General features: G+C 45.8%; 1 protein-coding gene across 4 annotated transcripts in view; it reads left to right on the top strand.

Annotated features, from left to right (window-relative positions):
• DIXDC1 (DIX domain containing 1) overlaps positions 1-27620 on the top strand; it is a 37562-nt gene that overhangs the window by 3604 nt on the left and 6338 nt on the right. For 3 of the 4 annotated variants that reach the window (XM_040616016.1, XM_040616017.1, XM_040616018.1), the window contains exons 2-12: positions 9191-9320; positions 9935-10060; positions 11817-12066; positions 13288-13395; positions 19188-19300; positions 20846-20994; positions 24134-24223; positions 24330-24383; positions 25322-25372; positions 26420-26524; positions 27055-27108. In XM_040616016.1, the coding sequence (XP_040471950.1) occupies positions 9191-9320; positions 9935-10060; positions 11817-12066; positions 13288-13395; positions 19188-19300; positions 20846-20994; positions 24134-24223; positions 24330-24383; positions 25322-25372; positions 26420-26524; positions 27055-27108 (1230 nt within the window). The other variant, XM_040616019.1, reaches the window with a different exon arrangement.

The following is a 27620-nucleotide window of genomic DNA, read 5'->3' as shown; positions in this document are numbered from 1 at the left end:
TGGCATCCTATCTGTAAGATTTGAAGCCTTGCTTTGGGAAATGGCCTGGGCTTGACTTTCATTTGCTCTTCTGGTTGAAGTAATTTTCTGGCAGTATGGACCTGCTACCGTCTTGTTCTGGCAGCCGCTCTGGTCCCCTTGGTGCAACATGCATGAGCTGCGATAAAAACGTCTTTGCTACTGCGATCTGAGCAGAAGAAACTTGCACTCGCCCTTTCCTTGCAATGAGAACTATTTATAGCTAATAGGATTCACTATGCAGAGAGCTGTTTTGACTCCTGTGTCCCTCGTCCAGTTCAGCCCATTAGGACCGGCCCATAACTAAATACTCCCTGTAGTACCAAATCCCTCAGAGGCTGGTTTCACTAGATACATGGAACTCTTTAGAAATGCTGATGGTTTCCACATAGTACATCCAAGTCTCATTTCACTTCGGTGTGAGACCACTAGTATTTTACATCCGCCCTACACTGTTAAAGCCACGGGATGGTCAGGCACACTTGTTTAAGGCTTGGCCAGAGTGGGAAAGGCTGGGATCTGAAGAACCACCTTAACCTTGCCAGGTTGCCTGTCTGGTCTTCAGGAGACTGGGCAGCTGCTGCATTGTGATTCTGCTAAGCCTCAAGTAGGGACATCAGAAAACACAGCTGGGGCTTCCCACACCTGGGTTTAGGTGGAGATGTGCTTTAGCAGACAATTGCTTGCTCTAGCAGGAATTCTTATCAATTTTTCTCAAAGCCCTTGTACCTGGCCAGCAATAGGACTGTCAGCAAGGGAAGGACGTATTGTATTTGCCGTTATATAGGATTAGGGGCTGAGCAGTTAGGATTCAAGCCCTGGCTGAGTTTCACTGTATGCCTAAACCAGGCTATTTCTTGTTTGCATAGCAGTGGCTGTCCTTTGGTCTGTTACAGTGCGTTTGCACAGGTACAGTCAAAGATTTATTGTTATCAAAGCATTTTACAAGTGACATAAAAATTAGTGTAGTTGCTTTATAGCTAGAAACTGAGGCATGCAGAGGTAAAGTAGGCTGCCAAATTCCCAGCAAGTCACCGGCAGAGTGAAAAACAGAGTCTGTATCCTAAATGTGCCTTTAGTGCCCTTCATCCTAGAGCAGGCAGCTTCACTGGATGTCCCTTCCCCTTTTCTTCATACGAAAGGTTATTGCCTGCAAAAAGCGCTGCTCAGTCATACTGTGTGTTGTCTCCTCACAAAGCTGCTTTTCCCTGTCTGTACAGAGCTGGTGACTGTATTCCACTGAAAAATGAACAGTGCTCCTTTTCTTTCCTGAAGCATCAGGGAATGTCTCAGCACAACTTGTTTTGACAGACCTTAGATTTTGTTTGGCTGTAGTGGAACCATTTGATAGTTCAGGGTGAATCATGTGCTCCGAAGTACTGGCAGTTTACGGTAAAAGAACTTCTTGTGGCTCAGCTTTTTGCTTGCATGCTTGCATAGAAACGTTGACCTGTGTTAGAAAAGGGCCTCAAAATACCAGATTGGGGAAAATGCAGAGGCACTAAAACATCTTGCAAACATGCCAGTAATTAGGCCTAAAGCAGCAACCTGGCTTCGAATGCCAGTGGCATTTCAGGGCACGTATTTCCGACTGTTGATTTGAAGGAATACGTCCTAGCAAGATTCATTTTACATGAGTTTCTGTCTGGTAGACTTTTGGAGTAGGTGCTCCCTGCAATGACTGTGAGTTTGTTTAAGGAATGGATACCATCTCCAAATTTCCGAACATGAAAAGGGTGCACAGAACTGCTACTGTGGGTGGAGAAGGTATGGCGAGTAACTGGATTTGTACGAACAGGAAGGAGGTATAGGTAGAAAAACAGATTAATTGCAGGAAGGACGCTTGTGTGTAGTGTTATGAAAGTGACAGGCAAAATTACTGTTTGAAGAAAGCACACTTAGATGCCACTCACAAAAATACCCGTATGTGGCAGATGGGTGGCACGAGTGAGATCACTGCCTGACAGCAAGGATATGTCTTGGCAACAGATCAATAGGAGGAAAAGGTTTCTTCCATTAAAGGGAAAATGGAATCATCAGGCTTTTGTTTTGCACAAATTAAATAACTCTTTGGTTCTACAGAGATAAAAAGCTGTCAGACGTGCATTTCTTGCCATTTGCCCACCTAGGCCCAGTTTCTTGGGTGGAGACTCAAAGTTAATTTTTACGAGGTTACAACAAACTACTGAGCATAACTGTCTTTCAGCTGTGAGTGCTGCTCCTGACTTCATGAGCCATTTAAAGAGATTTTATATTTGCATCTACTAAGCTTTTCCAAGTGGATTCTAAAATACAACATGAAATGACTAAAATACCAGTATATGTAGACACAGGTAAGAATTACTTCATCTTGTACTGAAAGTTTTATGTCTCTGAAATGGAGCATGACAGCTGTTGGCTGTGCAACAAGAAGTGAAAATCAAAGTGGTAGAAAGAATGTAGGGAGTTTGAACGGCATTGGGCCTTGCTGTTCAATGCTTGAGCTTTTCCTCTTAATGGGTAAAGGACTATGAAAGATGTGGGAAAACTGTGCAGTAAAAAACGAAGTGTCCTGCTGGACAGGTGGACATTCTGGAAATTCTTGCTGTTGTTTGCATCCAGGAAACATGTGAAATACACCTTCAGCTCTAGACTTCATCCTTCATAGACCTTCTAGCACTTCAGCTGGTATCTGAAATGCTGTTGGCACACTGCTCTCTCGACCAGACACTTGTTCCCTTCCCAGTAACAAGTGGTGGTTTAGCCAGGATGCCACAGGCAGCTGTCATTTCAACCCAGCAGTACTGCCAGGATTTGAGCAAAAATTGCTGCTCCCCGACTGGAGACGAAGACAGCGTTCCCACCCTGACATTCTGAATGACGGGCGAGAAGCAGTTCCTGTGTGAGATCTGTATTTAGGGAGCTGCGTACAGAGAGAAGGATTTAATTCTTTATATTTGTTCAGAACACCCAGGATGACAGGAATGACTGAAGTATTTCCAAAGATCTGGCCAAAGCCCTCTAAAGTTGCAGGCACTTGCTTTCTGAAATCATTGCACAAACCTGACCAGTCGATGAATGGCAGTCAGACTCTGGTTTCAAAAACGTCGTCTGGTCTAAGAGATCAGAAAGCAGAAGACTGGCCCTTATATTCTTGAATCTGGCTAGAGAAACAGGTGGCTGCTCCTTGAGGTGAATTCACTGAACCCAAAGAAATGGTTCATTGTATTAAGATGAGGAAAATCCAACTGGCTGCGCCTAGAACATAGCACAGGTTAAGGGCATCGTTGGGCTGCTCCTCCCAAAGGTTTGTGCTGCTTAAGTCTTGGAAATTGACCTTAGAAGTTACAGGAAACATGTTCTGCCTATAATTTTAACAAGACCTCAGGGTAATACTTCTTCCTGGGTCTCAGCAACTCAGTGAAAAATCCTTGTCCAGACATGTTAGGGTGTTGGAAATGTCCACGTTTTCACTCAGATACGAGTGAAGGGTTAAAGAGCTCTTAGTCTTTTGAAGCTCACACTCTATTTCTGTCTCCTGATGTGCACCAGATTGCATGGGTGCCTCCTTTTCCAAACTGTGTCACTGTACTGAGGCGTCTTCTGTGCTTGAGACAGGCTATTTATAGATTTGGAAAATACACATCAGACCAAAAGTTATTTTGAATGAAATTACACCTCCTGCTTTAAAGTAAGAGTTCTATGAAAAAGGACTCCTGTGGGTGTACATGGTTGTTCTGGCATTGCTCTGGTCATAATTGGGTGTTTTTCGCTGTTGGATGTATCAGGAGTTATCTCAATGTGTTAAACAGCCTGAATCACATTTAAGCAGCAATTTTGAGAAAAAAAAAAAATTGTTCTGCTGGCTTTGAGAGCCGAGAGAAACATTTGCTCATGAGTTTTTATTTTCCGCTCCTACAAAGGCCTTCTCAAACGAAAACAAAATCAAACTGGAGGAACACTGGATGGAAAATTCCAGTTTCTGTCTAATTAAGGTGATGTCAGAAAGCTTAGACAAGGCCTTAAACATTACATCCTGATGTAATTAAGCTAGCCTTTGAGCTTTGCTGCTGCAGACGTTTGGGTCACTGCTCTGAACAGACAGGCCACTAAACGCCTTTCATACTGGGACCAACCTCATAGCATGAGGGCTATTATTCTTGACCTTGTTAGACCTGGTGCTTGGGCAGTGGCCAGAGGGTATAAAGGAAAAGCCGAGTAAAGATTGTGAGAAAGATTATTATTCTTCCAGGCTGATTCCCTAAACCCAACAATAAGGATAGATTCAAATTCATCAAATGCACGCAGAAAAGTAATCTCTTCCTAGAAGCAGAGAGCGAGAGCGTCAGGGGAGTCTACTGTAATGTGATAGCAAGGTCAGGCCCTCTGGAGGCATCTATCTGCTAAAGAATGATTTTTTTTTTCCAAGAATGACGATTTGGCCGACTTCAAAATGTACAATACCCTAATCTCAGAGGAGGAGGAAATCTGAAAATTAATTGTATACAGTGTAATGTAGATGGCACTGGTAATAAAGGACAGAGTAGCATGTCACAAGCATTGTGATCTACCTGTATTTACTGTCAGGCAGACTGGACTGATTGATGGTTGAGAGGGGAGAAACAGGAGCCCACAGCAGCAGGTGGTGAATTGCACTGGTTAAATGAGAATATCAAGGACACCTACAGCTGGCAGGAGCTTTGCAAGAGGGGCTGCTTTTCTTCCACCTTCGGAAAACACTAGATAATGACACTTAATTGTAATTATCAGTAAGAGATTGCAGCCACTGGCCCTGGAAGGGTGTTTTTCTCCTGCATATCATTGGCACATTGATATGCAATTGAATTGCAAGCACAAAGTCAATTGAAAGCACAAAGTTCCTGACCTCCAGACAGCTGTTCTACTATAGCCAGTAGGTCCCAGGCACTTCTTCGGGGTATGTGCTGAGTAAGTGATCCAGAGTAAGATCCTGCTCTGAGGTGTGTTGTGCTAACCTGTAATGTCCCAGCAGAAGTCCCTGCAAGTTGGGAAATTCCTTAAAACTGCAGGTGGCCCCTAGTACCTCGCTTTCAAAATCTTTTCCTGCCCTGCAAAGTCTTTCAAGGCTTCCAGAGTGACTTGGATACAAATACCCTACAATGATCTGCCTGGAACTTGGAGCAATCTGAGCTCCAGCTTCCTTCAGGAAAGGGAGTTGCTCTTCCCATTGCAAGGTACAGGTAAACCTTGCCTTTTTTTGGAACACAAAGCTGTGTTAACATAAATAGGCTTAAGCTTAACTCCGCCATAATCCTAATAACGTGTGCTCTGCGTAGTAAATCTTAGACCAGGCTGATATGTTTTTCTTCTGAAAATCACGATTTTGAAAGAAGTATCGGTGCAGGAGTAGAGCAGTGTGAGCTCCATCAGGTCTAAGATTTGGCTGAACAGATGCTCAAACCAAAATGCAGGGAGAAGCAGAAAACTCCTGAGTGCTCAGTGGCTGAAGGAAGAATTATTTGGCTCATTATTCGATTATACTGAAGGAAGAGGATGAGCTAGGCAGAACAATAGTTGCTCCCTCTCTGATTCCTCTCATTTGTACCAAGTTATGAATCAACAAGGGGAAACTCTAGGGATTTGTTCAATCCCTAGCATGAATTTTGGAGCTCCTGTCAGAAGCTGTAGTAGCATAGTTAGAGCACTGGAATCACAGGAATTGGTGTAATAGGTCCCATGGGATCCTTCCCCTCAACTAGAAAGACAAAAGTTAAGCAAGAGGAGTGCTAAGAATTTGAGCAGCTGTCAGAGCAGGGGAGCTGAGCGGGTTTGGGGGACAGCTGGCTCCAGCTCCCTCGGCATAAAGGCTCACTCTGCACCCTTTACTCGGTCTGGCTTGGGTTCATCTGCCCTGCCGCTGGGGCTAGTGCTTCTTTTTGCTAATTATTTAGAAGGCACAAAATGTAATGCCCTACTCTGTTGTCAGGAAGCAGTGTGGAAGCACAGGGGCGACAGCCTTGGAAAAGGAAAGGAGTACTTTAGAGATGTGTCATCCACCTCTTTATTTGTTCCCAACCTCCTTTCTCTCCTCCTTGGAGCCTTGTTGACTAAGAGGAGCCGAGAGTGATGTGGGACTGGATGGGGCACACGTTTGGTTTGAGCTAGGATGCCTGCAGCCGCAAATAGTGATGGAGCATGTGTCTTCCTTGTATTTCTCTGGGCAAGTGGCAAGCACAGGCTGGGTAGCATTTTTGTGGGGTGGAACAGGCTGGGTAGAGCTGCTGTTCTCATGGCAGAATACATCCTAGCAAATCTTTGTTTCCTCTGTGATGGAAGATGATACCTGAAGTACTTTCCAGAATAGATGCCATGAATGATGTCCATCCAAGTAGCAGATCGTATTGCTGTGATAGTACTTCGGGCTGTTCTGTTGTGAAATGAGATACCTGTCTTGGGTCTTAAACAAATGGAATTCTGAGGGAATGAAACAAGAGTTTACTTTTGTTTTTTTATGGGTCTGATGCATTAAACTGAATCTGTGGCCGTGAATCGAGGCCTTGTGCTTGTGTTGGAGGTGTAGGGCTTTAAGGTATCACCCACAGTGTCCTTGTTGTGGCTCAGTTTATGCCAGCTGATGGGCAAGCCACAGAGAGTGGTGAAGCAAAACATTTTTGACTCACTAGCTTAAAAATTGCTATTAGGATTTCTGCTGAGCAGCTTGGGGGCTTTGTCCCTTCACGCATTTAACACCACTTTGCCATTTTTAGGCCACTAAACTTTTATATCTGTTCTTTTCTTGGTAAGTTCAGTCACCCGCTCACCTCAGCTGCCAGAAGTGACAGCTTATTCCTTGGGTTTTTAGCTTTGCAGCAATCCAACTCTCTCACTAAAGTCATTAGATCATCTAGTTTTTGGATGCAAAATCAGGAAACGCTGTTCAGTTGAACAGTCTGAACTTCTGCAGGAATATTTTACGCTTAATGGGGAAAAAAACCCCAAAATAACCAACCAAACAACAGAGTAAGTCTGCTAATGAAATGTAAGTTTGCAGTATTACAGCAGCTATTGGTATGAAATCACTTTGTAATGGTGACATCCATATTCCATTGCCACAAAATCCTCCTTTGAATAATCATTGTTAAAAATGTAAATGCACTGGAATTTAGAAGCGACTTTTTCTAATAACAGTGTCAACCTTCTTATACATTTAAGAGATAGGGACTAAAAGTTTGCCAAAAATGCTTTCTTATGAATGCATGAAGAATGTTCAGAGAAAAGAAACAGAAAACAAACTGCTTAGTGAAAGGGGCTGTTCTTTCTTTGAGTGAGAATGGAAGTGGAAGAACCATATAGATTCCTATAAAAAGGGCAAACTTTCTGTAGGCTGGAAGAGGCTGTGCCCTTGTGGAATTAGTACAGTATAACAGTTTAGGACTTTGTAAAATTATTTCAAAAATGACAAGGTAGTAAACACAACTGTGATAAGATTATTTTCCTAAATGACACAGACATCAGGTGGAGTTTTCATGCTGCAGCCCTATTCAGTACGTCTTTACTTATCAATGCAGATATTTCTACAATGATGCTGTATTACTATAAACAAACCTACCTCTTTTCTCTGGTACTGATTGGAATAAATTAAAGCTTTATTGAATCTGTGTAATAGAAGCTTGTGGTCTCTCTGGCTCTGGCATTAGACTGTTGTGAGATTGAACCTCAGTGCTGGCATGATCAGTTAAAATCCAATAGCAGGAGGTGAAGTGCTTTTGGCAGCTGGCAAGAGTTACCACTGCTGTTCTGAAAATCAGCGCAGGACCATCAGCTTGTGCAAGAGAGAGAAAGTGAAGGCTTGTAAGTAGAAAATGAAGACCTCTGAAACTGGGTAGGCAAAACTGACATGCATCATTGCCATTACAGCCAAAGAAGAGCATGCAGACCCCATCCACGTGGCAGGCCGAGTCTGTTCCAGCAAGCATGCATCAAATCTGTCACTTCTGCTTCCTTTTTTCAAAAGCCATCAAGCAGTCCCCCAAGCTCAGCTCTGTTCTGCTCCCCAGCTCACCGCTTTCTGAACCAGCAGACCGAGCCACGGTGTGATTAAAGTTGGATTTCCTATGTCAGGTTAATTAAGAGTGAAGCTGTGATCTAGATTGTGACTTTGATGGGCTGTAAAAGCATAAACTCCGACACTGCTGAGATAATATGGAATGCAGACTTAAAACCTGCTGCATTGGCAGAATAATGGGAAGCTTAGTGAAAAGGGAGATAATCCCATAAATGGATCAGTTTGTTTACCCTCTATGTACCACACCAGCCCTGCCCAAAGGGATTTCAGTGGTGCCTGTGCTCCTACTAGCTGAGGAAGGGGGGGAGGAAGGGAAAGGTCATATGAATCAGCTCTTCACCTTTCAGTCCCCTGTGCCAGATGGGTCCTCACACTGACCAGAAGCCTGAGTTTGTTTCCCTGGTCTTGCCCTTGTAGCAACATGCACAATTCTGTGAAGCATCATCCAGTATGCCCTCTGGAAAGGCAGTGCTGCTTGCTCTCGGGTCTTGCAGGTGTTAAGTGCTGTGGTAAGCACAGAGAAATAGAAATTGGGCCATTAGAAATGCTGATGCAGCTCCAATTAAACGAAGGGGGCTGTACAACAGGGTGTCTCTTCCCTGCTGCATGAACTGTTACAAGTGAGCCATGCTGGGGGTGTTAAGGAGGGAAGGCTGTTGTCCCTTCCAGGAAATCAGTCCTGGTTGTTTCTCATAGTAGATGGCATAGTTTAAAGAGAAATAACACAGGGTTTCTTGCTTCTGCACTGTGGGTTTTCTACTTCCTGGATATATGGAAGAAAACAGTGTGCACGGGACACAAAATGCTGTGAGTGAACCAATTCTGGCACCAAAAATAAGGGGATGACAGCATTGGTTTGGCACCAATTAGATTAAATGTAATGTAAAGCTATCTTCTCAGCTGTGCTTAGATGATGACTCCTGTCCTGCTGCCTGCTTGCTTTTCCTGCCCTGGCACGGAGCGAGCTGCACCACGGTGTGCAGTGATGTCAGTTAGCGCTCAGCAGGCTTTGGGATGAGACCACCAGTGTTTGTTTTCAAGGGCAAAAGACAATGAGATCTGTGAAGATGGAGGAGAAAAATGAGAGCTATGCAACTCTCCCCTGAAATGGCAGTGACGTGTTGTAAATGTTTTGTTTTCTATTTTCAGCAACAACTACAGGCATATGTGGCCTGGGTGAATTCCCAGCTGAAGAAGAAGCCAACAATAAAGCCAGTCCAAGACCTGAGACAGGATCTCCGAGATGGAGTCATTCTTGCTTTGCTTATCGAGATTGTAGGTCAGTAATGCCATATGGCACTATTTTTCATCTTGTAGTTTCAGATCTTGTTTAGAGGAGGGTGGCCTTGGCTCTGACATCTGTCGGGCATGCTGGCAGATGTTTATGACGGTGTCAGAGCTTGTGGGGGGAAAGGAGTGACTTTAAAAGAAAACAATCATGAAACAAATCATAGATGCAGTTCTATTAAAGCCTTATGTTTTAGCAGACAGTTGCAACAGACACGGTAAAAACGTGTCAAGGACGATATTAATTCCCACGAGGCTGGAATGGAGTTAAGAAAGGGTTTACCTTGTAGTTAGTGTGTGACATTTTTGGAAGAGTGACCTGCTTGCTGAGATACTCCCTTCTTCCCAGGCCCAACTTCTAATTTTCTCTACCCTCGAAGCAGTGCAGGGGGACAGGGAACGGGGTTTGTAGTCAGTTCATGTAAACCCAATACAGTCTGCAACCTGTTATTCCTGGTACTGGATGCCTTGTAGACATGACAAAAGCCATGCATGCCTTTTGAAGTACCCAGACAAGAGATAAGATCAGGCCCTACACCTACAGCCATTCCTGTGAAAGCACCAAACTATTCAGTTCTTCTTTAACGAAGTTTTTTCACTCTTTAGCTGGTGAGAAGTTGAATGGCATTCAGGTCAACCCCAGCAGCCAGCAGGAAAAGAGGGAAAATGTGGAAAAAGTCTTAGACTTTGTGGCATCCAAAAAGATCCGCATGCATCAGACATCAGCAAAAGGTATGTGCTCCTGGTGGTCGCCACAGATGATTTTATCTGTTGTAGGCCTGTTTCTGTCTTTGTTTAGTATCAAACAGAAAATGTGTTTGTGGGGGAGTTGCAGGTTTTTTCCTCAGATGGTTTAATAACAGGTTTTGTGTTGAATGATACTGTGTTCTTGACTGCTTTTGGTTGAATGATACTGTGTTCTTGACTGCTTTTGGTAGCAGCACAGTGCACAGAAACAAAAATGCCTTTTCTTCTGCTGCTGGGCAGTCAGAAGATGAAGTAAGGTGTAATAAAGATTACAGACTCAGAATCTTTCACTAAAAAGACGTACAAACCTGCTACTGCAAAATGAGACATGGGAAAAATATTTCTGGTCCACTGGAAGCCTGTGATACTGTTTCACGTGACTTGTAAACAGGGAGGAGACCCAGCATGCTAAATCACATGCCTGTGGGGTGGTTTAGTCAGATACCACAAGGATCGGATCGCTGGTGTGCGCGTAGGGCTGTGGGGTACAAGGTGCTGTTTGCTGCCCGTACTGCGGGGGGGTACAGCTCTGACTGTCTGTGGCCCTTCAGATTAGAAAGAGGGGAAAGATGCTGAGAGAGACTACATGGAGGGCATGACCCTTGTCAGCAGAAGAGTACAAGCTGCTGGTTTATAGGCCTTGGTGAGAGGCTTAGAATTTAAATATAGAGTAATGAGGACTGTTCCCACAGTACTGCTACTGGCAGATCGGAGGCTGTACTGTTTTTGGGTAGTATTGCAAGTTGTCTGATGAGCGCATGACTATAGAAATGGTACCACTATTGGTAAAAGTCTTACCTAAGCAAAGGTATCAACCTGGATATGCGCTGAAACCATGTCATGTGGTTATAGGCTACAGGCACAAGACTCTGGGACACATGCTCCAGAGCTCCACTCATAGTTCTGACATTGACTCATTCTAGGACTTGAAATGATTCACACAAACTTCTGGCTTCACGTTCCCCATGAATAAAGTGGAGGCAACAGTCACTGTGACTTACTTTGGCTATTTCTAATTTTTCAGATACTAAAGCAAGTAATAACCAGCCTTCATGCCTCCAGCACTTTTTTTTTTTTTTAGGCTGCTTCTGATATATTTGGAAACTCTATTCCTATTATGTTAATGGACTTTGAGTATCTCAGCTGAATAAATTGTTTTGAGAAATTGTAGTCTGAAAGAATGGCTGATCTTTGCAGTGCACTTGAGATTAACGTGTGTGAGCTAGTTTGTATGCTGGTGTGATGTTAAAACGGACCAGCTAACTTTTGCAAGGTGCTACAAACAGTTGATGGCACAGGATGCTATTGCTAAAGAAATGCATTGCTGTTCTCTGGTCTTTAGCATTAAAAAAAAAAAAAAAAAAAGGCAGCAAATTCCATGCGCTAATTAAAGGACTGCTGGGTACAGTGTTAGTCTTCAGTGACTGCTGTACTTTCCCAGTGAGTGTTCAGTAATTATCATGTGCTGTCACGTATCCTGCTGGATTGTTAGCTGGAAATGGCCTTAAAGGGAAGGCTCAGGTCCGTTTGGAGCATCAAAATTTGTGATCAGTCAGTTTGTTGCTTTGTACAAAACAAGCAGAGCTAAGCACCAGTGCTGCAATGCAGTCCTTTTTACATGGTCCTCACTTACTGGCGTGGTCCTGTTGGGTTTAATTATTTTCATACTTGTTGGTGAGATACAGCTGTGGTGGGACTTCATGGTAACGGCATCGTCCTTGGCTTTATTTGCATTTTGCAGATATTGTTGATGGGAACTTGAAATCTATCATGAGGTTGATCCTGGCCTTAGCTGCTCACTTCAAACCAGGCTCTGGGAGAGGGATGAACCACAGCCCTGCTGGCACGGTGGGGAAGAGCCTCTCAGCATCCTCCGCCAGCCACAGGCCTCGCTCAGCCGCTGCTGTGGCCCAAGGGGCGGTGGCTGCTCTGGCAGATGTTCGTCAAGATGTCTTGCAATCCGGCCGGGATGTTTTCCGGCACAGACAGAGGTAATGAGTTTTCCCTGATTATGTGAGGTCGGGTTATGTTAGCAGATGTATGCAATTTCTTTTTAAAATAGGTGCCACTTTATCCTGACAATTCCTGGCGTAAGGTAGCTCTTCTATTGTGCAAACAGAGACAAACTGCTACTCTCTCACCAAAACCTAAATCGATAGTGGCCTAACAAAGGGGAGTACTGGCCTAGCCTGGCTGCCTCGTGATGAAGATTGCAGGCTTTTTTTTTCTCAAGTTTTTCAGCAAAATAACTGCTGGGTCTGTGTTATGTCACTGGAAAAGAACAGTTCGTTACAGCCAAGCCAGAGGGAACTCTGCTGCCCTATTTTCCCCATTTCATGCTCCGCACAGTGCCCTTTCTTGGTGCTGTCTACTTGGAGACATTCTCCTTTCAAGCAAAACAGAAGTAAGGTCTTAACTGCAGGTACTGGTTATAGATCCGGGAGCGGTAACTTTCCGAACTGAGGCGCTGAGGATGTCGAGGAAGGCAAAACGGACTTGTACGGTGCCGTTCACCCCGGCGCTGTGCCTGCTGCCGTAGAGGCAGGTGCAGCGTCGTGTGCCGTTAACCGGCTGATGCAGCCTACCCTGTAAGCGGAGGAGTTCTGGTGATATGGAAGGGAGATGATCCATGTGCAGAAGGGGCATGTCATTCTGAAAAGCACATTTAACACTTGCAAAAGGTGCTATGTGGATTATAATAATAATAGTAATGACATTTAAATGGAAGCCAGATGGTGGTCTATTGAGGGTTTAATTTACACAGCTGAAGGTCGTTTGCCCATATTATATTGGCTCAAGGGAATACCCATAAAGCAATTTGGAAATGAGGTTGAAATGGTGTATTTTGCTGAAAAAGTAAATGTTAAAGGTTTCTCTTGCAAAGGCCTTGGGCCAGGAGTTCTTCAGAAAATCCAGCCCTTGTGCTATTTGCAAATTCCGTTCTTTTCCTTGCTTTCCCAGAGCTTTTGTAGTTTTCTAATCACAGAATTAGGGATGAGTTTACAAGGGGGGGCTGTTTGCCTGTGTTACAGTCACACCAAGAAGCTGGGATGGAGCTCCCTGATAAGAGAATTCTCTTAATTGGCAGCTTTCTAGCTGTTCCCTCTTCTTACCTTCCTTTCATTAGCTTTCCTACCCTCCCTTTTGGAGACAAGAACAATTTCTGCTTCTATCAGGTGAGGCTTTCCTCATTCTAAGATTATTATCTCCAGAAATAGCAGCATGGATGAGGAGATTGAAAACCCCTACTGGAGTGTCCGGGCACTGGTGCAGCAGTATGAAGGGCAGCAGAACATGCCACTGGAGTCCCACTCTTCCAGGTAAGGAATTTCATTGCCAAGATGTGTCCTCTCATGGTCCTTTGCCTGACATTCCCGTGCCCTGTCTTATCACTGTGATCTGGTTAGCTCTGATAGAAAAGAGGATTCCCAGTGTATAGTCTCCTGCCTGATCTGGAGAACGAAGCCTCAGGAACCAGCATGAAGCAGTGGTTTACTGCCATTTCTCCCACAGATAAAAATCGATCTAATTTATGATGTGATTGCACAGATAAGAGCTAGGAGCTTCTGAGTTACAGTCATCTAAATCTCTGGGGTGTCCCTCAGTGAGACCAGGGGGATAGGATGAGGAAAGACACAGCCAAAGATTTAACAGGGAACCTGAATGTACAGGTGGAGCCTTTTGAGAGAGTGCTGACTTGAGGGATGCTGAAATGGAATTTGTGGCCTGTTTCACAGAAAGGAATGTCTGCGAAGGAATCTTCACAGACAGAGTAGCTAGGGTGCAAGGGATGGACATTCCAGAGCTGATGGAAAAGGTGTGGAGGAAAGGAACTTAAACCAACAAACCCTCATTCCCTGCAGAGAGATGGAGGTGAGGGGGCATGTGCATTTGAACAGCGGTTACAGGAACACGCCAGACCTTACGCTGGTCCTGGGGGGGATCTGCCGCTGTGTCTTCATTGCTGTTGTGCCCTCATCCATCACCTTTAACTATCTCTAGATTTACAGTTATCTAATTTACCTTTCCATCCCCCAGACTTTCACCTTCAATCTAAATTGCAGCATTTAATTGTTTTACTGAAAAGTCTCCTGCGTCCTGCTGTGAAGCCTGGAAGTCAGAGTTCAGTGCGGTTTCTGTTGGAGGTGACTTTCCCCTTTGCAGCAGGGCTTGGATCCTGAGCAGTACGTGCTCGCTGCTACAGCCCACAGCCTTGACTGGGGTTCTTGACTGCGCGAGTTAAGCAAGGTCAAACTGGTGCAACTGGAGGCTTCCTAAGGAAGTGGGACCTGCAGAAACGGGATCGGTTAGAATGGCAGCACGTCATGTTTTCAGTAGGAGGTGCCGCAGCTTGCAGCTGTGAACCTGAGTCACGTGTGCCACTTACAACGCATCACGCTGGCACCTTACAAACTTTTCTTACTACCTTTTGCTTTGGGGCAGAAGTCAAAACTCTCACCCCAGTTTGCCTGAGCAGTGGACGGGAGAGGGAAGACACGTGGCTGTGTGGTTTGTTTTCATACGTGTAGGAGAGACAATGTAGCTGAAGGGGCTTTTTAAGAAAAACTGTACTACAGGGAGCTGTTCCAGTGTGGATAGCTTCACAGTAAAGGACAGCATTTCCCTTTTTCCCTAGAGAGTGTGAAACTAGCTTGAAGACAAAGGACTGTTAACTGAACATATTAGATCTCCCTCTGGATACAATGCCTTACTCCATTTAATATCCTCTGGAACAGATTAAGAGGGCAGAGCTGCAGCTCTGACTCACAATTCCCTGTCCTCACTGGAAGTCCCAGCTCTGCTTTGTTGTTTCCTTGTCCTGCCTGGGCTGCTCCCTGAGAGTGCCTCAGCTGCCCTCCTTCCCCGTGTCATGTCCATCCATCCACCCCCACAATCTGTGCAGGAGTGAGGAGGTTCATTTTCCTAGGACAGATTGCCACTGGCAGTTTCTCAGCAGGTAGGGATGTCTCCAGGATTTCTCAGGCCACTTTTGGTGCTCCATAGCACAGAGACACCTCCATGTACCTAAGAATTAACGTTGCTTGGCCCAACAGAGGGGGAAAAAAATACGATAGTTTATACTTATTCCCAGCATTTGCTGTGTATCATAGTGAGGTGGTGTTTATAAATACAAGCATACACATTTGGAAGAGTGTGGGAACTCCATGCGAGCCAGTATTGGACCACTGCCTCCACATGATGTCAGCAGAGTGTACTTTTGAAGCTGTCATTCCGGGGGAGATGTAAAAATTCTGGGCTTGGCAACTGGATTTCATGGCTAACGTCACAGGACTTTGGTGTTAACTCTTGAACCGTGGTCTCAGTAGGACAGCAAGTGAGACATGCTGTTCCCTCCACTCGTTCCTCCGTTTAAGGTCGCTGTAGTATTTTATGGGTGCTCTTCTACCCTCTAACGGATGGTCAGACAACTGCTGTTCGCTCATATGTGGCTGCATTCTGGTGGTAAATGAAAATTTCTCTGCACATCTTAAATCACTTTCTCTTGTGTTTTTTTTGTGTTTCCCATGAAGTCATGAGATCTCTTGCCATATGGTAACGGTGATCCTGCTGTTGACAGGACATAATATGGTGAGAATCTTTACATAAGTGATCAGCGATCTACCCAAAGAAATCGGGAGCAATCTGACCTCCAGCTCCTGGGGATGTCTTCTGCTGATGCCGGGCTTCATGATGAAAACAAGATGCTTGTTTCTCTTTCCTTCCAGAGAGAAATGTTCTAGCTTAGTTATGAGAACTGGCTGGGAGAAACAAGCCACTTTTTTTTTTTTTTTTTCTTTATTAGTGATAGATGTGGTTATTAACTGCAGCCACCCCCCTCCATCTAATTGTGCTGTTGTCTTGTCTGTCCCAGGGCAGCATTCCCTGCCTAGCATCAGCTCGTTTCTGCATTAACTCTTCAGTAAAAGAGCTCACAGCCTGAATAACAGAATTCCCAGAGACAAAAGCAAAGGCAATTGAAATGATTCATGGAAAATTTGCCAAAATCAGATGGATTCCCAGGCCACTGAGCCCCTCACCCATCCGTCTCCCTTTCCCCTCCCCTTCCACCAGCCTTCCCTCCCCCACTCTGAGCCAGGCATCTCTGAGAAAAGGCTCTGCCTTGCACAGCCTGTGTGACAGCAGGAGGGAGCAGGAGCTGGAGATAGCAGGGAAGAGGAAGCCGTGCGTGGGGCTGGGAAGTGCTGCATGCCGTCTTCTGAGACTGCATCCAAGCCTGGAAGAGCAGGGAACCTACTGGTTGCAGGAGCACCTTCTCTTGGCTGTTTGCTGGCATCTGCAGCAGGTGCTTGGAGTCTAAAGAGGGCAGAATGGGATGAGAAACACCACTGGCAATCCAGATCGCAGTCCTTGCGATGAAAACAACTGGCTGTGCAGCTGACCAAAATGCAGCAGCAAGAGACAAATAACCCGAGAGGAAAACCAGCAAAAGCAAAACCCAGGCTGCAGAATTCCCTGACTCTGGAATCAAATACGTGTGTGTGGGCTGCTGATCTGCCATCCGACAGTTTCTTGCAAAGACCCTGAGGTTTTTTGTTTTTTTTTTTTTCTGCTGTGAATCTTCCCGCTAATGCGAAGCAGTCTGGCTTGCAAATATTTCTCCAGTAGTTTGACAGGAGCTGGCGTTTTCTGCGCTGAATTCTGAGCATGTGAAGGGACAAGGCATGCCTGCAGCCAGAATCCCGAGGCTCCCCGGGAAACGGATTCTGTGAGGCGAAAGGTTAAAGTGGGATCATGGGAGGGAAGCAGGTCAAATGGTGAGCAATTGTTGCCATTGTGATTTGAAACAGCAGGGATGGGGTGTTTATTAAAATTATGAGAATTCAGACTTATCACTGGGGCTGTTGCCCTAAAGCCTTGACTCCGCAGGCAGCGGCAACTCTGGGACTCCGTGGAGAAAGGGTATGGGTTAGGAAACCCACTGGTAAAAGGAGTAAAGTGGAACAGTTTGCATCATAAATTTGTCTTAAATGGCTTTAATTTTCTAGCACTTACTTCTGCATGCTTTAATTGTGAATTGTTATGTACTTTAAAGAACAAATTACATCGGTGGCTATTTCATACTCTTAACAGGTTTGGTGACTGATGCAAAAAACGTAGAAATGTTTCCAGCATTACCTTGATGGCATGATGTATGAGGCAACCTGACCTGTGCTACTGCTTCATCTGACTGCACCTCAGTAGCTCTTTCACTGTTTGGCACGGTGTGAGGGGTGGTCACTGATGTCGTGTGAATCCACTGGCCTTTTGAAAGAGGGGAAACTGTCTGGAAAGGGAACTGTGGACATAAGAATGCCTAAGCAATTATCTGTAAAACAGTCTGTGTTGTGGAGACCTGTCGTGACCACTTAAACCCACCCCCTGCCCCAGCTGGGATCCTTTGTATTTGCTCTGGCTGGGGATCCGGTGCTGAGAGGAGCAGATTTTGGAAGAGGGGATGTTTTTTCACAGGCTCTGTATCCCCTTGGGTTTTGTCCTGCTCGTCCTTCCTTCTAGTTCCCTGCTCTCACCTATCCCTCAGTTTCTCCACCTTCTCACCCAGCAGTTGCTAATATTGTTTTTCTAGGACAGCTCTCATTCTTTCGTCTTTTGCCTGGATGTGAAACAGCAACGCACTTCTCAGGGGTCTTATCAGGATGATGGCACATCCCAGTACCAGCTGGGAATACGCAGGGGGAATATCGAGACCTGTTCCTAGAAGGACATCAAATCCCTCTCAGAGTTACTGGGCATGTTAGATCAGCTGGGCTTTCTGCCTGTACCTGTGCTGTCTGAAAGCTCATCCTTTGCTCTGACCCTTATTGTATAATGCAAACCCAACAGTACTCTCTGGACTCCCAAACAATTATTTTAATTTTATGTTGTGCACCCCTTTGGTGACAGGCAAAAGCAGGGCACCGGTTACAAATGGTGTATACACAATGTGCCCAGTCGGGGATTGCTGTCATGAATTTAGCCCTCCTTTTAAAAAGGATTTACCTTCAGCAAAGCCAGGTGTGCTGGACCCCTGCAACATTCATGCACACCCTGTGTGAGCAGGAAAGAACAGGTACTGTAGCTGTTAGAGGTCCCCATTAGAGGATGCTTATTCTCTCAGTCATTTGTGTTCATCTTTTCCTTAAATATGGTGAAAGTCCATTTAGTCTGGACTATGAAACCTAGACTGCTGATGTGTAATATACACGAGAAGTAGGCCAGCACTGGCTGTGGGAGTGGACCAGACGGGAGCTGCTAGCAAGTCATTTCCATCTCTATTGCAAGTCTTTTCTGATTCTGTGAGAGGGCTGTGGAATATGGAGCAGCAGTGCTACGAACATGCAGAAGGCGAGCTGTTGAAGCCTCTTATTTTTCTGAACCTATTATATTATTTCCACACTGTTTTCTTTTTGTTCTCTGTCCTTTGTTTCTGGGTTGGAGAGAATGAAAAATTAACTCCTGCTCACATTTGCAAGGATTAGTTCCTGCGACTTTAGAGGTACATTGAATGGGTCAGTGAGCTTCAGCCACCTTTTGATGTTGTCTGGGTGATGCATTTAGGAAGAATTTCTGAAAAAAGATTACTTGAACCTCACAGTCAGCTGAGATGGCTCCAGTGAAAATATGCGGGTACTTTCAAGAAGTTTTAACCTAAGAACATGAGTGGTATCTGACTTTCAGAAATATTTTGCCCTTGGAATTTCAAGTTAGTGAAGTGATGCTTCTGAAAGCCAGAGCAAGAGAGGAAGCGAGCCAGGGTGGCTTTTTGTTCAGTTTGCAGTATGAACATAAGGCTCGTGGTAAAATGTTTCTGAGCAGACCTTCAGCAGAGTGTGGTCTTACCCCTGTGTGACCATCTGTGAATTCCGTGGTGGCAGTTTCAAACAATTTCTGTTAGGAAAAATTAAGAGATACACACTGTACTGCTTACCAGTTAGCCTGCTATGACACTGATGTAGAGGGATGGAACAGTTACATGCCTGGTTTGGTTTGTTCATGGCTTCTCCAGTATGCAGAGAATTCTTAGTTTCAACAAGCCTGCCTGCATATTCACTTTTATCTGAGATGAGGATGGCGCTGATCAGCACTAGAAGTAACTTTCTCCTCTCATCTGCAGTCTTGCATCGCCCAGTCCTATCCACAGTGTGAAAAGTGAATCCACTGTAGCCCCGTCAGAAGAGAAGGAAAGGCTTGTGATCATCCACACTGAAGAAACAGAAACTAAAACAGGTAACTTGCAAATAATGCCTTACAGCTCATGCTTTCATTGGGATTGGTTTGGATCATAAACTTGCTGAAAAGTTCCCCAGTGACTGAAATGAATGAAGAAAATGTGATACTGACTAAATCCCAGAACTTTTAATGCTACAATAATCAATATTGCAATGTCTGTGAGGCTTGCAAAATAATGCTTGGGAAATAATAAACCCTGGACCCTCTGGAGAAGGATTAAGGGTCGTATATAATTTCCATTGCAGGCTGAATGCTTTCATCACAGCCTCATTGGGCCGTGTTGAAAAAAAATATTTGAAATTCTCTTAAAGGAAGAGTCTGTGTGAGTTCATCAAGCCCACGATGCATTTGTGAGTTCGTCAAGCCCATTGACTTTGTGTGTTTACAGCACCTCTGTACATAGGTTGAGTGGCTCTTTGCAAGGAGTTGAACAGTTGTAGTATTGTTGTGTTTGCATTGGGAAGACGCTGTGGTATTACCATAAGTGCCCTGTGATATGATCAGTTTACACTTAAAATTTTCATGCAGATTGAAGGACGGGTTTTCAAATAAGTTCCTGAAGTGATTTAATTTGTTTCTTTTCCTTCTCAGGAATGCAGTCTAATAATAACTCTTCCTGGTTAGCATCCTTCCCAAGAGCAAATGACAGAGAAGCTCTCCTGGGAAATGCTTTGCTGCCTCAGCCAGTGTAGTTATGCTTCAGTGCTCCTTTGAAAGTATTTGACAGACTTTCTCAGCAGCTGGAGTAGCTGGCAGGCTGTGACTCTTCCTTAAATTGCTAGCAGTCCTGCATCTGCTTGCTGCCCATACAGTAGGATATTGCACCTCCATGTCTACACATGCACAGCAGCTTGCGTTGGCCAATTTCACTTTTGCTCAACCACCTAACAAGCACTGCTATCATTATGCCTCACCAAACCTCGTCCCTCCTTAGGGAAGAAAAAACCCCATAAAATCTACATTCCTGGACCAGCCAGTGGATGACAGTTAAGCAGCCATCCAGTTTATGCTGTGGGGATCAGAAGAACCATGCAAGGCTATTAACTTGCTGTTAAGAGTCTTTTTTTTTTCAGAATTATATATTTTGTTCACCGTGAGAAAGCCATGTTGTCTGACAAGTCAACTACTGTTTAATGTTGCCTTCAGTGGGTCCCTGGTGCACTCCCCAACACTAAGACATGCTCTTCACTGCATCCCACAGTTGCTTTTCTGCCCTTAGGTGTTTTCTACCACATGTGGTGCAGTGCATTGTCCTCTGTGATGTGCTTTGAAATCTTCAGTACTGAGGAATCAGATGCAGCAAAGTTAACAAAGGGGAAGGATGCTTATCTTTGATATATGTGTATGCAGGAAAGCTCCCTTTGCTTAAATCCTTGAGATTAGACAGGACATCACACCTGTGGCAGCTACCTTGATACCAGCTGGAAGACGTGCTGGTTTGTTATGACAGCTAGTGTGGACTCTAGGCAATTGCTGTGTGGTGCAAGTCTTTTTTTGACTCCTCTGTCTGTCATGACCACATTCAGCTGCTCTCTCTTCCAGAAGAGACAGAACCTCATTTCCAACCTGAGTGGCAAGCAGGGAACCCTGGGTCATATTTGGAGAACTCATGGGAGGAGCAGCTTTTGGAACAACAGGACCATTTGGAAAAGGAGATGGAGGAAGCAAAGAAGATGATTTCAGGTTTGCAGGTAATAGATTTTCTTCTTAGCCAGCATCCCTTCCACATGCTTATGTTTTCCCACCAACTGCAGTTGGAAGACAGGTTATCTTGCAGCTGAGACACTGGCCGCAACTCTCAGGAGGGTTGAACAAGAGTCCTGGCCCAGTGAGGTCTCCTGGGGTGATTGTGCAAGAAGTCAGTTGGTGTCTTGAGTCGCCTCTGTTAAATATGGACAGTGGCTCCTCCCTGAGTCTCACCCTATGGGCTGAGTCCCTTGAGAAGAGAGCTCCTCAGGAATGAGGAAGTATTTCTGATCTGTGTTGGGCTTCACTGCAGCCAGTGAAGACCTTCTCCAGCAACCGAATGCTCCTAACAAAGTGCTCTGACATCTTCCTTTCTGGCAACGTTTAGGCTCTCTTGGCTCCTGCAGTTGTGATTTGGTGCTTGTCACCTTTTCCAGAACGGAGAATGCCCAAACTGTCCTTTTCCAACATCCCAGATGCAATTTAAAGACAGTTGGATCCAGCCACAGTCCTGCTTGGGTCAGTGTATGCCTGTCCCCCACCAGGGTAGCGTGTTTAAATCAAGAGAGTCCAGGGAAGGAGGAAAGGTGGCTGCAACTTCCCCAGCCCCAGTATTTTTACCAAGGTTTCAGGGAAAGGATCTGTGCAATTCAGACACAACCTTTTGTTTTTCTTAGCTCAGTTTTTTTCCAAAACTCGGTGTTGACATGATTTGAGCCTCTTAGGAGGGAAGGAGGGAGAGACAGGGGCGTGGAAAGAGCAAGGAAGATTATATTGCTATGAAAACTGAAGATCAGTGATACTCACTACTAGTAATTTAAGGGGACTGTGAGAGGGCAAAGGGCACGCTGAATGCACCTAAGAATGGAGCCACTGTAGAGAATCTAAAACAAAGTCCGTGTTTAGAAGGCGATTTAGAAGATTATGTCTGTGTTGTCTTTTGGTTGGAGTCCAGATCCTAGCTGGGTTCCTTGGCTTGGTTCCCTGTCCTGTGATGCTGTGCTAACTCCTGTATGTGGTGTCACCGTGCAAAGCGTGTATGTTACTGTGCAAAATGGTAAAGATGCAGCAGTGTTTTCCCACGTGCTGGGTCTGGGACTCCCCTTCACCAGGGCACTTAGCAGCCTGCAGATTTCGTTAGCAGCTTTAGAGAACAGAGCAGTGTTTCTGTGATTTGTGATCGGAAGTAATGCAGAGAGACAAGGAATGTCAGGAAATCAATCAGGATTCACAGAGCTGATCAGGGGTCACACAGGCTTGCATCAGTCTTTCTGTGAGCTAGGCTGAACTATAATATTTGGCACATTCTCTACATAACATTTTTTTTTGGTGGGACCTTTTCCTTGCTGCCCCTGTTCCAGTCTCTCCCTGACCCCTCAGCCCAATGTGTTTGACTCTGCATGGGGAGCAGAGCCCCTGATCCATATGGTAAAGACCCTGAACTCTCTCAGGAATATTCCTTTCTGTTTGTGCTGGGAACCATACTGGCTTTGAATTGTAAATATTTATGTGCCAGTAAACAAAGCAGAGATTGTGTGAGAAGCATAGGCAGCCGGACAGAGGGTGGGGAATGGGCGGGCGGGCACTTTCCCTGTGGATAATGGGCAGGAAACAAAAGACTTACAAAAAAAAACCACCAAACCCACACACAAAAAAAAACAAACCACCCAAAGCTTGGTTCACTGGTAAAATCGGTTGTATTATGTGCCTGCTGGGAGCCCGGACAGGCGGCACTGGAGAGACTGGCATGTCCTGTTCCTCCAGCCCTGGCCCCATGATTCAGGAGCCAGGGTGAGCAGCTGGCATTGCTTCCCCCTCATCCCCTGGGAGTAGAAAGCGGCAGCTGATGTTGCTAGCCAAGAAATTGGATTTGATTAATTGATTTTCCCCCTCTTGCTCAATATTTAAGAGCCTCCTGTTCATGAGAGTTTGATTGAAATATCAGAGGCCTAATGTACGTATACCCCATAAGATGCCAAAACCATGGCAGCTTTTGATGTTCCTGTGTGATTCCTGCTTGAGTGTCCAGCTGGGAGGACTTTGGGATGCGCTCAGAAAACAGTTTTCCAAAGAGTTTTTGCCTTAACTGAATACAGATTGCTGTTTGCTATTCATCAGCAGCTGCAGTTCCTTGGTGGAAGATTCTCTCAGCAGGTAGAACCCGACCTGTCAGTCTTGAGGTCTTTTGGGGCTGAACTGGAGTATTACTGCAGATGCGGTGTTATTTAATTTTTAGCCATGGAGTTCAAACAGAAATAAACTAAAAGCTAACTGAAAGAAAAAGGCATGACTCTTCCCAGTGTGTCCAGTTTTATGCAACATCCTGGCACTTACCAAGTGCCCCGAGTCCTGGAAGAGAAAGGTCAATGTGAAAACCACCAGCTGGAGCAAACCGCTGTGGTATGTCCTGGTGGAGAACTGGCCGAGCCCTGCTAGCCACACATCCTACAGCGAGCACTCTTCCCTCCTTCGAGCTGGATTCAGTCTACTGTGGGGATTCTGGCATCTTCCTGCAGACATCTGGGCTACCTTGGAGCTGCTGAAGGAGTTAATGTTGTGCTTCTAGTAGCCTTCCTAAAGCACAGGGCATAGCTGAAGATTTTCACTCTGTGGGTGAGGGCTCTTCCCTCCCTTGGCCAACAGTTTGAAGTGTGTCTCAGTCTTGTTGAGTGCAGAACAGAGTTAGGCTTCCCTGAACATCCTGGTTTTAAAGTCTTTTGTAGATATGTTGTTTGGAGAACAGCTTCTTTCAGCAGGGGACACTTCGGTCTCCCTCCAGAAGAGAAGCCTTGCAACATAAACCGGGTTCAGTCTCTGCTTTAGACTTCAAACCTGTCACTGCAATGAGGGCTACCCTTGGACTGAAGCCTGGGACAGACTTCAGTCCCTGAAAATCTGAGGAGTTGTCCTTGTTTGGTGTCTTTCTGCAGGGAAGAATATTGGCTGACAGATAATCTCTGGGAGAGCTTTTCCAGGAGATAAATCTTCCTGTTTATTCCTGAAAAATTCTACGTGTTTTTGAGGGGGATAAGTCAGCAGAAATGGAAAATGAAACTTTAGAGACTGTTAGCCAGGGCTGCAGCTAGCCTATTTTCCTTCAAAACCCCTGAAGAAGAGATTTTTTTTTTTCCTTCATCTTCCTAGGCTTTATTGCTCAATGGGTCTTTGCCTGAGGATGAGCAGGAAGGGTCCTTTGAACTTTGTGAACGTGGAGCCTGCCCTGAAGAACAGCTGGTGAGCACATTGCTGTACCTACACTCCTCTGATCAAGCTGCCCTTTGCAGTGTTCTGCCACAAGCAGGTGTCTTGCACAATAATAACCATGGTATTTTATGTTCAGATCATAATCCGAAGTCGCCTGGACCAGAGTGTGGAAGAAAATCAAGACCTAAAGGTTAGAGGGGCACAGATGAAGGGGAAAGAGAGGGTTTGGGTCAAGAGATCTTTGCAGACTCTGCTGTAGTTTAATTTTTTTTTTTTTTGGGGGGGGGGGGATGGAGGGAGTGGAGATGGGGATGGGGACAGGTACAGATACGGATGGGGTGGGGAGGTGGACAGCACAACTGAAGACATGGGGTTATGCTGTGTTAGGGCTCCAGCTGTGTTCCCATATTCTCCTGTTTGGGATCTCCACCCCTGCAGGAGTATGGTTATCTACTTCCCTGAGACCAGAATTCATTGACCTGGAGAGCACTTGGCTGGGAAGTGTTTATTGTATCCACATTGGCAGTTAGTAAAAGTTTGTGGGATAGTACCAGAAAAATATATGCTGCCTCCCCACTTCGCCTCAAGCCAATACTGGTAAAGTCAGTTGCTGGTAAAAGAAATATCTTAAATGCTACTGGAATTCAAATAAGCCCTGAAATGGATTCTTCCTGTGTGCTGGAGAGATCCAGGTTTACTAGCTTCTCAAAACTTTATCCAGGACAGCTGTTAAGTTTCTAGCCATGTCTGAAAACAAGCTTTCAAGTAGGAAATAAACGCAGCAAAGAAGAACCTGCCCTGTCATGCCTGCCTTAGTTCAGCTTTCTGCTGATGCTGGCTCCGGGACCAGTTCCGATGCTGGGAGAGAAGTATTTGACATTGCCCTGAAGGACAGATTTGGGGGAGCAGGCAATCTTTTTCTCTTGTGGCTTTAACAGAAGGGGCTTAGGGAGCTGCTCAACTGTCCTGTCATGTTTGTAACTCATTAAAATGGCTCAGGGCCTGACGTGCTCTTTGATCATTGGGGAAAAAGCGGGATGTGCTTTCTTCTGAAGCAGGTGCCTGGGGGCTTGGGCTGATTCTGAAAGGGTGACAAGATGCTGTTTAATCAAACTGTTGCATTTACAGAAGGAGCTATTGAAATATAAACAAGAAGCTCGAAACCTACAGGGAATAAAGGTGAGTACAGGGGCACTTCATCACATATAAATAGTAAAGCTTTAGTCAGCAGCAGCCATACACCTCGGAGGAATCTCGGGTTGTGGAGGCAGTTGTATCAGGGGACTCAGAGGTGGGTGTTCCTGTGGACTGGGTCTGGGGACCGGCTGCAGTTAAGGCAGGCACAAGGAGTGAGGTCTCCCAGGTTCTGTTTCTGTCTGTAGGATTGTGGCCAGATGTCCCCACTTGTGTCTGTTTCTCCTAAACAAAATATGAGGCATAGGATGCCCGCTTGGTTCTCATGGCTCTTCCCTCCCCTCCTTGAGGTGCGCGCAGTAGGATTGCCCCAGCGAACTCAATCTTGGCAGCAGAGGAAGGAGCACGGGGGTATCCTTGTCCCCTTCAGCTGCAGCATTTTTCACAACTTTGGCTCCTGTTGGCTCAGTTTCTTCCTCTGGAGTTCTGAACACTAATCATCTACTCCTGAGCAGAACGTATTTTTAGAGCTGCCTGTCAGGCTCCGGTGAAGGAAGCAAACAGCAGTAGCTGGCCAAGGTGGAGCCCTCGGTTTCTGCGTAACACTGAGTGAAAGGTGCAGAATTAGTCCTGACTTCGGCCTCTTCAGAGAGGATTTCGTTGCACAATTAGGTCACACTGAGAGCTTAAGTTTCCTTGTGTCCTTGGCTGACGCTGGCCTCTTTCTGCCCTCTGGATGCTGCAGACACTAGCTGTCAGCCACCGAAGCGACCCCCCAAAGACACTGCTGTTTTCAGGCAAGTTGTCGGGCTGCTTCTGGAGCAGGAAGTTCAGGTAGAAGCACAGAAATCCCTCCATCCCAGGTGGCTAAGATGTTGGCAGGGAAATCTCTCTTGGGTAAGAGAAAGGCAGAAGAGCTGAGAGCCCGTGGGGCAGATGTCTACATACCTCCGGCTCTCTTGGGCCCTTGGCAACCCTTCAGCCCTGTGAGTGGCCCCACTGTCTTATGGCTACTGGTCTGGGTCACTCGCTTCCCAGGGGAGGGTCTCTGCCTCTGTCTTGCACCTTGCTACAGATAACATATTTTCCTAGGATGCTTTACAGCAAAGGCTGGTTCAGCAGGATGCTTCAGTTCTTCAGCTAAAGCAGGAGCTGCTGAGAGCAAACATGGACAAGGAGGAGCTGCACAACCAGAACGTGAGTCATTGTGCTGCTGAAGGTTAGATTATTTTGGAAGGAGGTTGGTGGCCCAGAGGGCTCCAGCAGCCACAGGGTGGGGTTGCTGGTTGCAGCATAGTTCTTGAGGTCATGGGATAGTGAACTACTAGTAAAGGTCTCTGCGTAGTGAAAACTGCACACAGGCTACTAGCAGCTGTGAGACTCGCTGGAGTTTCCTGTTCTTCGCTCCCGCTTCCTGTCCTCCAAGACCTTCAGCTGAAACAGGGAGCGGCTTCCCATGATGTTTTCAGCACAGTTGTGTTCTTCCTTCTTCTTTGCGCTCCCTGGGTCAGCAAGTGGCACTCTGACAGGTGGAGCGGCCATGCAGCGCCTCTGAAGAGAGAAGGGCAAGGAAGGAACCGTCCTGTCCAAAAGGCTGACATCCTTGAACACCAGCTCCCTTGAACTCTGCCGATATTTGGTCTCAGGTCACCCTTTAGCATGAGGGGCAAAGAGGTTGTCACTGATTCTCTAGGGATACCTCCCTCACATCTGTGTTATTTCTGCAGGTTGATCTTCAGAGGAAGGTTGAGGAGAGAAACCGGCTACTGGCAGAGTACAAAGTAATGGAACCTCTCTTCTCTGGAGGCTTTGCTGGGGGCAGCATCTGGTGGTTCTTCAGTTTGGCGAGTGTGACTGCTGTCTCCCTGGCACTCAGTCACCTCTGGGATGTTTGTAACAAGATGGGAGGGGTCAGATGTTCTTTGAGTTCTGCCCACAATTTTTTATAGTAGACCTTTTATTGTCATGGGGTTTATGTGGTGGCTTGCTGAGTATCTAACACTTGCGGAGAAGCCTACCAGGTGAGGTTGGGTCACCTGATTGTCCACTGATCCCTCAGGAATCTGTTTTCTCTGGGGTGGTGGTCTGGCCTCAGTAGTGGATATTTGCTGGGCAAGGGGGCTCCAGGCAACAACCACCTGACCAACCTGTTTAAAAAAAAAAAACCAAATCTTTGACGCTCAGTTCTAACATCTAGCTAGAAGTACACGCATTGTGTAAGTCAGCCTGTAGAGGAACGTGGTGCTGGCAGATGACGTAACCTTCCCTGCCGTGGGAAGATGATTGCGAGCCT

Source organism: Falco naumanni, chromosome 16 (assembly GCF_017639655.2).
Source record: "Falco naumanni isolate bFalNau1 chromosome 16, bFalNau1.pat, whole genome shotgun sequence".
In the NCBI taxonomy this organism is placed as follows: Eukaryota; Metazoa; Chordata; class Aves; order Falconiformes; family Falconidae; genus Falco; species Falco naumanni.
The sequence above is the reverse complement of the archived record's forward strand: the minus strand, read 5'-3'. Positions and strand labels throughout refer to the sequence as shown.